Here is a 13591-nt window from a genome sequence, read left to right on the forward strand (position 1 = left end):
GGACGGTCTTCAACTCTAAAAGCGGAAAACTTATCACCCAAGTCCCCTTGAAGGTGAAGAAAGTGATCCCAGAAAACAGAATAACTGTTAATGCTGGAGCTGTAACTAGAACACGGGCCCCGAGCTCCAGGGCATCACCCCATCATCTTCCTTTCTGTGAGCAGTTAGTTCCCTCCCTTCCCTGGAGTGGGTGGCAAAAAGCTGCACTTGGAGTGGCCTGTGTCCAGGGGACCACACTGCCAGCCCAGGGCCATGCAGAGCACACCTGTGCCCCACACGCAGCCTGGGCTGCCCATCGCCTCAGGAAACCATCACTCTGCCGCGTGAGACTGGAAGTTTCCAGCCCAAGCAGTTTCCCACAGGGGGCCCACTCAATTCCCTTTGCCTTGGGTCCCTAGCAGGAGCCCCTACTTTCTAGGAGATGCCTTCATTGGAAGCCACACTGAGCCTGTCTGCAGTCCCTTCCTGGGTCTCTCTGAGTCAGCACAGAGCCAGGGCCCTGGAGAGCTTTGGAGGGTCCAGAGTGCGTAATCTGAACAGAGGGGCTGTAGGCCCTCCCCATTTCCAGGGGTGTAGAGCATCCCCCGAGGTAAGGCTGCCCCTGCTGTCCTGAAGGCCAGGCCTGTGAGGCCGTGCTCTCAACCAGTGATCAAGCAGTGCCCTGAGCTCTTCCTCAACTGTTCACAGGGGCTTCTAGAAGACTAGAACCTTCCAGAACCAACGCAGGGAGCAGATGGGAAATGGTGGAATCTGAAACTGTTTGACTAACAGAGGGAAGGCCAGGTTGGGATGGTGGCAATGGAAGCAGGGAAGTCTCTCTGTTAGCTCTCTCTGCAGTATGGGGGTGAAGGGAGAGCAGGGCGCTGGAGCTCCTGTCTGTTTCTGGGGCCAGGTGTCTTTGTGGAGTGCTGGGCCCCGTCAGCCATCAGCTCAGACAACACAGGCCCCTTGTCTCCGGGGCTGTGTTCCTCCCCATTGGGCCACCTCCAGGCCTGCCCCAGGCAGCCCTCCCGGCCCTACCACCCGGCTACACCAGGGCCTGGGGAGCCCCTCCTGCCTTCCTGTCTGTCTCTGTCTGCCGTGTGTGTCTCGTCTCTTGTGTCAGACGTCGTGGCAGCAGCTCAGGCCTCTGGAAACTGGCTAAGGAATGCGTCAGTAGGTGGGGCTGGGGAGGCCTGTGGGTAGCCCTGTGGTGGCTGGGGGTCCCATTTCCTCTTCTCAGATGGTTCCCAGAGGCCAGCGGATGGCTGTGCCCTGTCCAGGCCCTTGCACCGATCGCCTCAGGGGACAGAGATGGCCTCAGGTCTGCCAGCGGCAGGGGCAGGGACAGAGCGGTTGATCAAAGCCAAATGAGGCAGGCAGGGTTGTTGGTGGATGCCCTTTTATCGGAGGTTCCGCCTCTTCCCGACACCCATCACTTTACCTCTCACTTGCCTTTCCTCTTCATTCCAGGCCTGTCAGGCTTTGGTGGGGTCTGGGATGACTGTGAGAAGCTGTGGCTCTGCCTGACAAGCTGAGGCCCTGGCCCTCAACAGGGAAGTGGTGTTCAGGCTGTGCCTGCAGCCGTGTGCCCCACCTTCCCCTTTCACAGAGGAGGAGACAGGCCTGGAGAGGGGAAGTCACAGAGGGACCCGGACAGCACTCAGGGCTGCCCATCCAGTGTCCACTCCTGGACCCGCAAAGTCACCTCCGATCCTGACTCCTCCCTGCACCCCCGTGGCAGGGGCAGAGGAGAGGCAGGCCTTTGGGGGGCTCCCTGGTGCCTTCTCCTGAGAAAGGTAAAACCATTTCACCAAAAGCATCATCTTAGCATCTCTTCCTCCACACCCAGCATGGTGCGTGGCAGAGCCCCTGGGCTGCTCAATAGAGTGACTCGCATGGGGACAGGGGTCTGTTCTCTGCCAGGCACACTCTGCTGCCACTCTCCTTGTGTCACCTCATCAAGTCCTCCCGCATCCCCACGAGGTAGGTATTACTTCACGGTTGCAGAAACCAGGGCTCAGAAGGTTGAGGAACTTGCCCAAGAGCCCACAGCTAGCAAGTGGCAGAGCCCACAGTCAAACCCAAGGCTGCCAGCTTCCATCTAGGTTCCATTCTGCCTCCATATGGAGTGGGAAAGGCCCCCAGAGTCTTGAGACCTGGGTCGGCACCAACCAGCACTGTGACTGTGGGCCACTTGATTCACTGTGTTGGTTCAAGCAGCCCTGCCAGCATCCAAGACAGCCAGTGATCTTGTCTAATGGTGCCATCAGCACCTGGGCCCAGAGTTAGATCAGAAGCAGGGAGAACCTCAGCCTGGCGGGGGTTGAATTACATGGACTTTGAAGCTCCTTCCAACATTTTCCTCCTGCGATGACAAGGGCATTTCCCATACATGGCTATTGTACACCCATTGTGTGCCCAGCATCTAGCTTGGTTCATTAGAGACCTAAACCTTCCACGCAGAACAGGTGCAACAAGTGAGGTAATAGCCAGAATGAGCAGTGTCCACAGTGCTCTGTGGCCTGGGGTAGTCAGGGTAGGGTGGGCCTGGCTCCAGGACCTTAGGACAGTGGGTATCTCTGATCCGCGGAAGACCCCAGCTGCCTTTCCCCACATCTTGACTGTCCTACTCTGGCTTTGCCTTCTCATGACAATGAGGGCAGAAGTCCACAAGGTTGGATAGGGACCTCTGAGGACCCTCTGGCTACAAGATGACTCTGAAAGTTATGGCTTTGCTCCCACTATGGCCAGGAGTAGCACATCCAGATTTATTTCCGGTTGTAGGAGGAAAACCCAAATTGGGAAGGATAGAGTCATGAACCAGGACCAAGGTGAAGAAAGAGGAAAGGAAACAGCTCCCCTCCCATCCCTGCTGCCCTTGACTTCGACACCTCAGGGAATCCCAGCTTAAGGTTCCCCCATTAACCTCTTAGCAAAACCCTAAATATTTCTTCTAATTCTAGGAATGATTAAGAAGCACCCATCGGTTCATCCATGGGCCCTCTCCCTGGTCACCTATCCATCCATCTCATCTAATTGTTTTCCTGTTCATTTATCTGCTCATCCTATCTGTTCCTACCATTCTCCCATTTGTCCTCCCACCCATCCAACTTCCCATTCTTTCATCCTTCTGTCTGTACTCTCATGCATGTAATAGTGCATGTATCCATTCATCCATCCAACCAGCCATTCTTCCATTCTTCCATTCATCCACGTCTCTGTCCTCCCATCCAGCTCTCCATCATCTCATCTGTTTATTGACCCATTCTCCATCTATCCTTCCATTTGTTTTCATCTACTCACCTATCCTCCGTCTGCCTATTCATCTCCTTATCTGCTCATCTAGCGTTCCATCCTTCTGTCTATCCTCTTCCTGTTCTTCATTCTCTTTATATTTCCTTTATCCACTTTATCTATCCACGCACCAATCACTCTATTCATCCACTCCAGGAGGCTTAGCTCTTCCCATTCTTCTCTCCTCTATCCATCCATTCAAACTTAACAATTCATTAGACTAATGGGACAGAGCACCTGACTCAGGGAACTTATGACTTATGATGTTAATGACCATATGGAAATATAGCCATCCCCAGGGCAACAGTGAGCACATCACGGTTTGGGAGTAGCTGCTGGGCCCAAAGGAACATCCTGAGGCATCTGGCCTGTGTTCTTCTGGGGCAGGCTGGGATGCTCTGCCTGTCCTTCCTAGAACGCTCCTGTCCACAGAGCTGTGTGGCCTGCGAAATGTTGTGCACCTGTTGGGGAACTGAAGCTGTTGCTACTGTTCCCTGATTCCACAGAGCTGCTGCCTCCACTCTTCAGCTTGTGGGCTGGACCTACAACTTGGGGCAAAGTCAGCCTCCCCTCTGAGGGCTTTGTAGGCATGGAGCAGGACAGAGGCCTTGCCCAGGCCTTCCCTGAACCACCCTGGTCCTGTGTCTGCACTGTAGATTGGCCTGGGGAAACTGAAGGCCCAGAAATGGGACTTCCCTATGGAAACCAAGCTTGGGCCCCCAGCCTTGTGGCTCCTGAGTCCCTGGCTAGTAGACTTCCCTACTCTCACCTTCTGCCCTCTCGCCATGCCTAATATTAAATTTGCCCTGGTTTCTCTACCTACACTTTAGAATTCTGCCCTGTGAGCTGCCCTAGAGGTGTCCTCAGCCAGAAGGGCATGCTCAGTCCTCACCCGTCATGCCGGTCAATGGGAGCCTCCCACGTCATCCCACACTTGAGATGGCCAATAGTCCTGCCTGATGAGTGTCACCAGCTACTAGGGCCAGACTTAAATCAGAAGCAAAAAAACAAAAAACAAAAAAAAAAACTATTGCACTTGAGTTGTCTTTTAATTTCTTTTTTGTTTGTTTTTTAACCAGCATCTCACTTCCTCATTATACTGTCTGTCCCCTCACAGCCCTCGCCCACCCCACCTAGCTGCTGTGCACTGCCCTGAACAGCAGCTGTGGCTACACTTCTGGGCCTGAGCACCGGGGCAGAGGGATACCCCAGCTCCTGCCCAGCCCTGCAGCTGGCAGGGCCTTGACTGGCCTGAGAAACCATGGCCTGCCGGCCAGGTGCTACCTCCATGAGCCCTGGGTCCGCCCTGGCCTCCTGCCCCATAGCAGAGCCTAAGTATTCTCATTTCTTTCTAGGGAATCTGACTAAGCACATGAAGTCGAAGGCCCACAGCAAAAAGTGCCAAGAGACAGGGGTGCTGGAGGAGCTGGAAGCCGAAGAAGGTAACAATTGCCAACCTTCTCCGTCCCCTTTCCCCTTGTCCGCTTTCCCTGTCCTCCTCCACCTTTCCTGCTTGCCTTCCCTGCTTCCTTTCTGTCTGCTTTGCCCCATTCCCCCTCCTCCCCTCTCTCCCTCCAATAGCTTCACCTTCAGTTCTCCCAATTATCAGACAAAGGTTAAATTCCCTGAATGATCGAGCCACCTCCCCACATGCTGCTCTGCAGCCCTAGCTATCATGCATTACCATCTGCCATGCAGGTGGAGCGCCTGGCACCCATGGGTACTCAGTGAATGTTTACTGAATAAATGCACACAAGAGAACTTACAGCCAACGTTGATTGAGTGCCCACTATGTGTCAGGCAGGTTCTAAATGCATGCCCTGAATTATCCCAGCCAACCCCTCATAGTGACACTGTGGGACACATACTCTCCGAAGCTCCACACCCACACTCCTGCCTACACACTCTGGCATGGGCCTGACACATGGGCCTTTTGGAGCTAGGAGAGTTTCAAAAAAGCCCAAACCAGACCTGACAGCCGCTTGTCACCTCCCAGCCCCATCCCCGTACACACCCCGGCCATGGTGGTCAATCCCCAGGAGGCATCTTAGAGTCAGTCTCTGAGAAGACAGGGCAGAGGAGTCGAAGCCAGTGGGTCTGGCTGAGCACTGCCCAGCCTCAGCAGTCAGGCAGGTGGCCAGAGGGGCTTTGGTGGTGGACGGCAGTCCCTCCAACAGAAGGAGGCTGGAGCCATCTCGCCAGCACCAAGCAAAGCAGGAAGCATACTGATTCCCTGAAATCAGCCCCAGGACTTAGAGTGTGACAGAGAGGAGTGTGTATGCACGCACTGTGTGTCTTGTTCTGTTTTTGTTTTTCCAATTTGGGGATGTATTTGTGGTCTTACAAAAAAGAGTTAAGTCATATTTCCTTTTAGGTGGGATAAGTCATGTTTATAGAGCAGAACACAGTGAACTTGGGGCTGTTCCCCCCCAAAGCTAGAATGGGGTTCACTATGCTTGTCAAGGATACACTGGGCCATATGCACATGTTGTCTCATTGAGTCCTCAAAACAGGTGGCAGAAACTTGTGTCACTCATGTTAAGTCAGGGAAGTCAAAGCTCAGACAGGTAAAAATAGCCCAAGGTCACACAAAAACCCTGGCTGCATGCCAGTCCACTGCCTGGTGGGCTGGACCAGGGGAGCCTGAACCTAAGCCAGAGCCCTCCCGAGGTCCCTGCCCCGCCCCAGCCTCATTTTCCCAGTGGAGCGAACGAGGATGCTCAGAGCCACTTTTCTGAGGACGAAATCCATGCATTCATTCCAGAAGTAATTACTGGGCACAGTCTCTGTGCCTGGCTCTGTTCTGGGTGCTGGGGGTTCCGCAGTAAATAAGACAGCTCCTGCCCTCAGGCAGTCGGCATGGCAGGGGAGCTGGGCAAGGAACGATGGTGGAGTAGAGCAGGGGCCCTGCCTGTGAAGCCAAAGAGAAAGCAGAAGAGCCAAGTGAGGGCTGGGGCCCGTGGGGAGGGCCGCTGTGCTAGACAGGGCGGTGTGAGCAGAGAACCCACCCGGAGGAACCGGGGTCAGGAGCCACGTGGGGTCAGGGAGGAGCTCTCCTGCAGAGGGAGCAGCAGGTCTGGGGTCCCCGGGGGCCACCGCGCTTGGCCCGCGTGCTGGAGCCCGCTGGGCGCGGGGGCAGCCGGTTCAGAGAGAGCTAGAGCCTGAGGGCTGAAGGGCATGGGGGGGTGCCCTGGAGCGGAGGAGGGAGGCAGGGCGTCCTCTGGCCTGTGCCGTGGGCGCGGGGAGCACGGGTGTGCTCAGGAGGTGGAAAAGCGGCGGGATTCTGGGTAGGTTCCGGAGGGAGAGCCCACAGGCTCAGATGACCCCATATGGGGCAGAAGGGAGGGGGAAGGACGAAAAGGAGCCATGGAGGACTCCAAGGATTACGGCCCAAGAGACTGAAGGATGGAGTTTCCACTTCCCGCGACGAGACAGATGCCGGGGCGAGGGGCATGAGTTCGTGTCTGTGGGACGCGAGGTGGCGCGTGGGAGAACTGCCTGGAAGGAGCGAGGCGCCCCGGCCCTGCCCATGGTGCTGGCCAGGCTGGGCGCTAGCGCCACCGTGTGGCCTCTCCCAGCGGCGCCCGCCGCGCGCTCAAGCTCTCTCATTTGTGGAGCGTTGGCCTGGATCCCAGCAGGGGCGGGGCCGCTCCTGCAAGGGCCCTGGGAAGGGGCCGCCCAGCCAGGGGCATTCCTCAGCGCCCTGCAGGAACGCAGATGTGGAGGGCCCGGCCAGCCCCGAGCTGGGCAGGGGACTCTTGGCTTCCAGCATTCATGCACTGAGTGCCCAGGACGGGCCATTACCCCCACTGGGTCTCAACTTCCACATTAGTAAAGAGGATCTTTAGGAGCCCTCCCTGCTGGACATCAGGAGACGCTGGTCCTGACTCTCCTTCACTCCTAACACTACCCCTGTGACCTTCATCTGCAAAATGCTGACAATCCCACCCCAGCTACCTGCCTGCTGAGACTGGGGGGACAGGGTATCATGGGATGACAGGAGCTGAAGTTTATTGGGTACTTACTGTGTGCCAGACCCTCACAGTCCTCTGAACAGCCTCCTAGAGTGCTTTTATTGCTACCCAGTTTACAGATGAGGAAACCAGACACACAGAAAGTAAAGTATCCAACGTCACACAGCAAGGAAGTGGTAGTGCTGAGATTCAAACCCGACCATTCCCTGCTTCTTAGTGCAGCACATCATTTTTAAACTGTCAGCGTAATAATGCAAGGGCTGTAAACCTTAGTTCAGACTCAGCCACCAGCTCTCACTGGGTCATCTGTGCCTGGATTTTGCTGTATGTAAATGAGGGGCAGGGCCAGGTGAACGGGTGTTGAATTAGGCCCCTCCCAAAGTCCTAGGCAAGGGAGGTAAATGCCTGGGGCATAACTACAAAGTTCACCCCCATCCCCAGCCCTGCTGTCATCCTAATCCTTCATTCCTCCTCTGGTCTCATCACCCTGCCTCTAGCCTCAGGGGCCTCCTTTTGCCTGCCAGCCCCAGCTCCACCCCATAGCTTTTGACCTACATCCGGCTGAATGCCCACTTTTGTCCACTTTGGACATCTGACTGCTGCATATTGAGTGACTTGGAAGTGCTAGTTCCGGGCTTTCTGGCCCCGGGGCAGCTGGGCATGGTTGAGAGCCAAAGCCTAGCTGCCCCAGCGGCCTGAGTCAGTTTCTGTGCCAGCCCTCCTGGTCAGGTGGGTGCAGTACTGATATGTGTGAGCGATGGGGCTGGCTGGCCAGTTCAACCCACCTGTCAGCAACCTCACTCTGCAGACCAGAAACAGGTTCCAATGGTCTAGTGATGGGCCAGCGAACAGGCCAGATGTTAGCGGAGCTCTCCCCAGCGTCCGGATTGCTGTCCATTTCAGAGATGCCCAAACTAGACTCCTGACATGTTAGAGGTGACCCGACTGGTTGGGGTCATCCCAGAGGAATCAGACCAGGAGGCTAGTATTCCAGAGCCCTAACCCCCACTTTTAGACTCTATTCAATAACTCTGTCATTATTCTTATAGTCTGTTTAAGGAGTGCAAGTGACCTAAATGTCCAACAATATCTGAAACAAGTATCACAATTTTGTTTTTTGTTTACTCTTGTGAACAATTGCTTCCAAGTCACTCAACATGCAGCAGTCAGATGTCCAAAGTGGACAAAAGTGGGCATTCAGCCACATGTAGGTCGAAAACTATGGGGTGGAGCTGGGGCTGGCAGGCAATGGGAGGGCCCCGAGGCTAGAGGCAGCCTGGACTTCAAAAGGGCAGTGGCTCCTCAGATAAGAGCGTGGCTGGGATGGGGACCTGCTCTGCAGCCTGAGGCCAGCTTAGCCAAGCCGCCCACAGAGGCCAGAGTCCGCCACCTGCCAGATGCCATTGTGCCAGCCACCGGGAGTCTGGTCACCGTGGCAGATGTGTGTGTACACTGACCATGGATGGCTCTGTGCTGCTGGACCAGCCAGTGTGACTGCCCTGTCCTGGAATAACAGATTTCATCATTAATGTATTAATATGGTAGCTATAATTATTTTTAAGCCCTCAATATGTGCCAGGCCTTCATTTTACTCCTCCTAGAAAACCTGGTGAGGTGAGACCATCACATTCATTCGACAAAGGGGGAGACCAAGCAGAGCAAGGTGGTAAGTTGCCCATGGTGAAGCCAGCACTGAGATGCTAGTAAAACAAACAAACAAACAAACAAAGACTGTCTTCTTTGCTATGGCTCAATCCCAGCCCTACTGCTGTCTTCCATGGGCAAGTTACTTACTTTCTCTTACCTCAGTTTCCTCATCTGTAACATGAGGATGAGAACAGTACCAGCTTCACAGGATTCTCTGAGGTCTAAATGAATAAATATACCTAAAGTTCTCAGAACTGAACATTGCACATTCTAGGCATAAGGGAATTATTGTTCACTATTATTTACAAAGCGCTCCCATATCTGTTACGTTTCTTGGTTGTCCCAACAATCTTGTGCCCTTGCGATGGCTATTTTGCCCAGTCAGCAGGCAAGGAAACTGGGGCTCAGAGAGGAGCAGCCGTGTGGGCAGTGGGGCCAAGGCCCAACTGTGACCTTGGGTCTTCTGTGTTTGCCCTCAGGAACCAGTGACGACCTGTTCCAGGACTCGGAAGGACGAGAGGGTTCAGAGGCTGTGGAGGAGCACCAGTTTTCAGACCTGGAGGACTCGGACTCAGACTCAGACCTGGACGAAGACGAGGATGAGGATGAGGAGGAGAGCCAGGATGAGCTGTCCAGACCATCCTCAGAGGCGCCCCCGCCTGGCCCACCACATGCACTGCGGGCAGACTCCTCACCCATCCTGGGCCCTCAGCCCCCAGATGCCCCCGCCTCTGGCACGGAGGCTACACGAGGCAGCTCGGTCTCGGAAGCTGAGCGCCTGACAGCCAGCAGCTGCTCCATGTCCAGCCAGAGCATGCTGGGCCTCCCCCGGCTGGGACCGGCCCCTCTGGGCTCTGTGGAGAAAGACACAGGCTCAGCCTTGAGCTACAAGCCTGTGTCCCCAAGAAGACCGTGGTCCCCAAGCAAAGAAGCAGGCAGCCGTCCACCACTAGCCCGCAAACACTCGCTAACCAAAAACGACTCATCTCCCCAGCGATGCTCCCCGGCCCGAGAACCACAGGCCTCAGCCCCAAGCCCACCTGGCCTGCACGTGGACCCAGGAAGGGGCATGGGCCCTCTCCCTTGTGGGTCTCCAAGACTTCAGCTGTCTCCTCTCACCCTCTGCCCCCTGGGAAGAGAACTGGCCCCTCGAGCACATGTGCTCTCCAAACTCGAGGGTACCACCGACCCAGGCCTCCCCAGATACTCGCCCACCAGGAGATGGTCTCCAGGTCAGGCCGAGTCACCACCACGGTCAGCACCGCCAGGGAAGTGGGCCTTGGCTGGGCCGGGCAGCCCCTCAGCGGGGGAGCATGGCCCAGGCTTGGGGCTGGCCCCACGGGTTCTCTTCCCGCCCACGCCTCTACCTCACAAGCTCCTCAGCAGAAGCCCAGAGACCTGCGCCTCCCCGTGGGTGAGTTCCTGCCCCTGGTGGCTGGGCCGCTTCTCCCCTGTGGGTGCAGGGGTTGCAAGTTCACACCCTCCTGGGTATCACACCTGGAACTAAACAGCTCTGCCAGCTCAGTAGTTATTAATAATTTAGCAAACATTTATTAGGCACCTACTGTGCCATGCACCATGCTGGCTGCCCTAAATCAGCTGGCTTATTAAACTTTATTTTAGCCTCAGAAGGACAGAGCATGGACTCTGGAGTTCATGGGAAATGGGTTCTACCACGTATTAGTCCGTTCTTGTATTGCTATAAACAAATTCCTGAGACTGGGTAATTTATAATGAAAAGAGGTTGAATAGGCTCACAGTTCTTCAGGCTGTACAGGAAGCGTGGTGCCAGCATCTGCTCGGCTTCTGGGGAGGCCTCAAGCAGCTTTTACTCATGGCAGAAGGCAAAGCGGGAACAGGCATCTCACATGGCAGAGTGGAGGCAAGAGAGAGAGTTGGGGGAAAGGTGCCACACGCTCAAAATGCCAGATCTCCTGAGAAATCACTATCTGGAGGACAGTATCAGGCCCTGAGGGATCCGTCCCCATGACCCAAACACCTCCCACCAGGCCCACCTCTAACACTGGGGTTTACAATTCAACACGAGATTTGGGCGGGGACAAATATCCAAACGATATCATATCACTTGCAAGGGGTGTGGCCTTGGATGAGGTTGTAAATACTCGTGCAATTCCCCATCCCCCACCCCATCCCCATCTGCCTGTGTTCTTTGAGCAGATGGCACAACTTAACCAAAACCATCACCATCTCCAATATCACTGTCACCAGTGCCCTCAGAGACACCACAACCAATATCATCCTTGTCAACCATCAGCACTATCCCCATGGCCAGCACCACCACTGTCACCATTGCACCAACACACCACTGCTGCCACCCCATCAGCACAGTCACCATCCCTGTCCCCTCAGCTGCCATGACCCCTCCACTGATAGCACCATCATTGTCAGCTGACCACCTTCCGACACCTTCTCTGTCCCCGTGTTGCCATGACCCAGCCCTGTCACTCCTGGAGGAACACTGATCTAGGAATCTTTCCTTGATTTTTAATTTTGGGTTCACATTCAAATTCCTGGAGGTGGCAGAAGGGCAAAGAGCCTCAGGTGGGAACTCATGTCCAAGAGTGAAGCTGGGTGAAGACCATTTTAGGAACAGGAGAGGCAGCAGACCCACATAGAGGCCAGGCTCATGGGTGACAACAGGGCCCCACGTCACTCAAGTATCCCCTCCTTTGAAGACAGATATGCTGGCTAGAGGCATGGAGACCATGGGGCCTGAGCATACTCATGGTCACTGTCGAGCTGGAGATGGCCCATTCCAGAGATGGCAGCTGGCTCAGCATCTGTGGGCAGGGAGTCAGGAACTTGGTTCTGGGCTCAGCTCAGCCGGGACCCTGGACTCGCTCTGTGATCTTGGGCGAGTCCCCCTCCCACTTCCAGGCCTCGGCTCCCCATGTGCTCAGCATGTAACCTTCACCTTACCTTGTCTTGTTTTCTGACCCCAGCAGAAGGCCGAGTCCCGAAGTCCCTCCTGCTCACCCGGCCCTGCTCATCCTCTCTCCTCCCGACCCTTCGCCCTCCATGACTTCCACGGCCACATCCCGGCCCGGACAGAGGAGAACATCTTCAGCCACCTGCCTCTGCACTCCCAGCACTTGACCCGTGCCCCATGTCCCTTGATTCCCATCGGTGGGATCCAGATGGTGCAGGCCCGGCCAGGAGCCCACCCCACCCTGCTGCCAGGGCCCACCGCAGCCTGGGTCAGTGGCTTCTCCGGGGGTGGCAGCGACCTGACAGGGGCCCGGGAGGCCCAGGAGCGAGGCCGCTGGAGTCCCACTGAGAGCTCGTCAGCCTCCGTGTCGCCCGTGGCTAAGGTCTCCAAATTCACACTCTCCTCAGAGCTGGAGGGCAGGGACTACCCCAAGGAGAGGGAGAGGACCGGCGGAGGCCCGGGCAGGCCTCCTGACTGGACACCCCATGGGACCGGGGCACCTGCAGAGCCCACACCCACGCACAGCCCCTGCACCCCACCCGACACCTTGCCCCGGCCGCCCCAGGGACGCCGGGTAGCGCAGTCCTGGAGCCCCCGCTTGGAGTCCCCGCGTGCACCGGCCAACCCCGAGCCTTCTGCCACCCCGCCGCTGGACCGCAGCAGCTCTGTGGGCTGCCTGGCAGAGGCCTCTGCCCGCTTCCCAGCCCGGAGGAGGAACCTCTCTGGGGAACCCAGGACCAGGCAGGACTCCCCCAAGCCCTCAGGAAGTGGGGAGCCCAGGGCACATCCACATCAGCCTGAGGACAGGGTTCCCCCCAACGCTTAGCCTCTCTCCAACTGCTTCAGCATCTGGCTTCCAGTGTCCAGCAACAGACGTTTCCAGCCACTTTCCTCGAATCATCCCACTTCCTCAGCCCCATCTGTCCCTCCGTCCAGGAGCTCTCACGGCCCCATCTGTTGTACCTTCCCATGTATGCAGTTACCTGTGCCTTTTTCTACACCTTTTGTTGCTTAAAAAGAAACAAAACAAATCACATACATACATTTAAAAAAAAACAACAACCCATGAGGAGTCTGAGGCTGTGAATAGTTTATGCTTTTGGGGAAAGGCTGATGGTGAAGCCTCCTGACCCTCCCCGCTGCGGTTGGCAGCCACCCACCCCAGAGGCTGGCAGAGGGAAAGGGGTACACTGAGGGAGAAAGGAAAAGGAAACTTCAAACAATATAGAATTAAATGTAAAAGGAAGCACTCCTGTGTACAGATGCGATCAAGATTCCTGTTTATTGCCACTTTACCCCCCTGCCCAGCTCGTAGCCACCCCTCTCTGCCAGCAGAAAGGCCAGTGTCCCCAGGCAGAGGGGCACAAACACAGGCAGGTGACCCCCACCCAGGCCCCAGCAGCCAGGCCCAGAAAAACTAATCTTTTCCTTTTTTTTTTTTTTTTTTTTGCAAGAAAATAAAATGACACTTTTCCTAGGATTTCAACACAAAATAATAGGTGCAGGTAGAAGGAGGAGGGCTGGCTCCCCAAGGGCTCCTGGATACTCTGGTAGTCTGAGTCATAGGCCCATCCTGGCACTCCACAGGTGGGCAGGCCACCCCACCCACGCACCCCCACTCCAGACACCTCCCTTCTGCACCCCACCCTGGCCCCCTGGGCTGGGGAAGGAGCCCTGACTGTCCGTCCCTGGCTCCCAAGCCCCTGACCGAGGCCTCACTCTCCTGTTGCTTCCTCTGTTCTAA

General features: G+C 55.9%; 1 protein-coding gene across 7 annotated transcripts in view; it reads left to right on the forward strand.

Moving 5' to 3' along the window:
- HIVEP3 (HIVEP zinc finger 3) overlaps positions 1–13294 on the forward strand; it is a 408429-nt gene extending 395135 nt beyond the window's left edge. For 5 of the 7 annotated variants that reach the window (XM_054665933.2, XM_016960292.4, XM_063781918.1 and 2 more), the window contains 3 exons: positions 4632–4718; positions 9377–10311; positions 11861–13294. In XM_054665933.2, coding sequence (XP_054521908.1) covers positions 4632–4718; positions 9377–10311; positions 11861–12673 — 1835 coding nt within the window. In that variant the 3' untranslated portion in view covers positions 12674–13294. The remainder of the gene's footprint in view (positions 1–4631; positions 4719–9376; positions 10312–11860) is intronic. The other 2 variants (XM_001172796.8, XM_063781922.1) reach the window with 2 other exon arrangements.
- Positions 13295–13591: the final 297 nt, after the last annotated feature.

The sequence above is a fragment of the Pan troglodytes genome, chromosome 1 (genome assembly GCF_028858775.2).
Source record: "Pan troglodytes isolate AG18354 chromosome 1, NHGRI_mPanTro3-v2.0_pri, whole genome shotgun sequence".
NCBI classification, from domain to species: Eukaryota; Metazoa; Chordata; class Mammalia; order Primates; family Hominidae; genus Pan; species Pan troglodytes.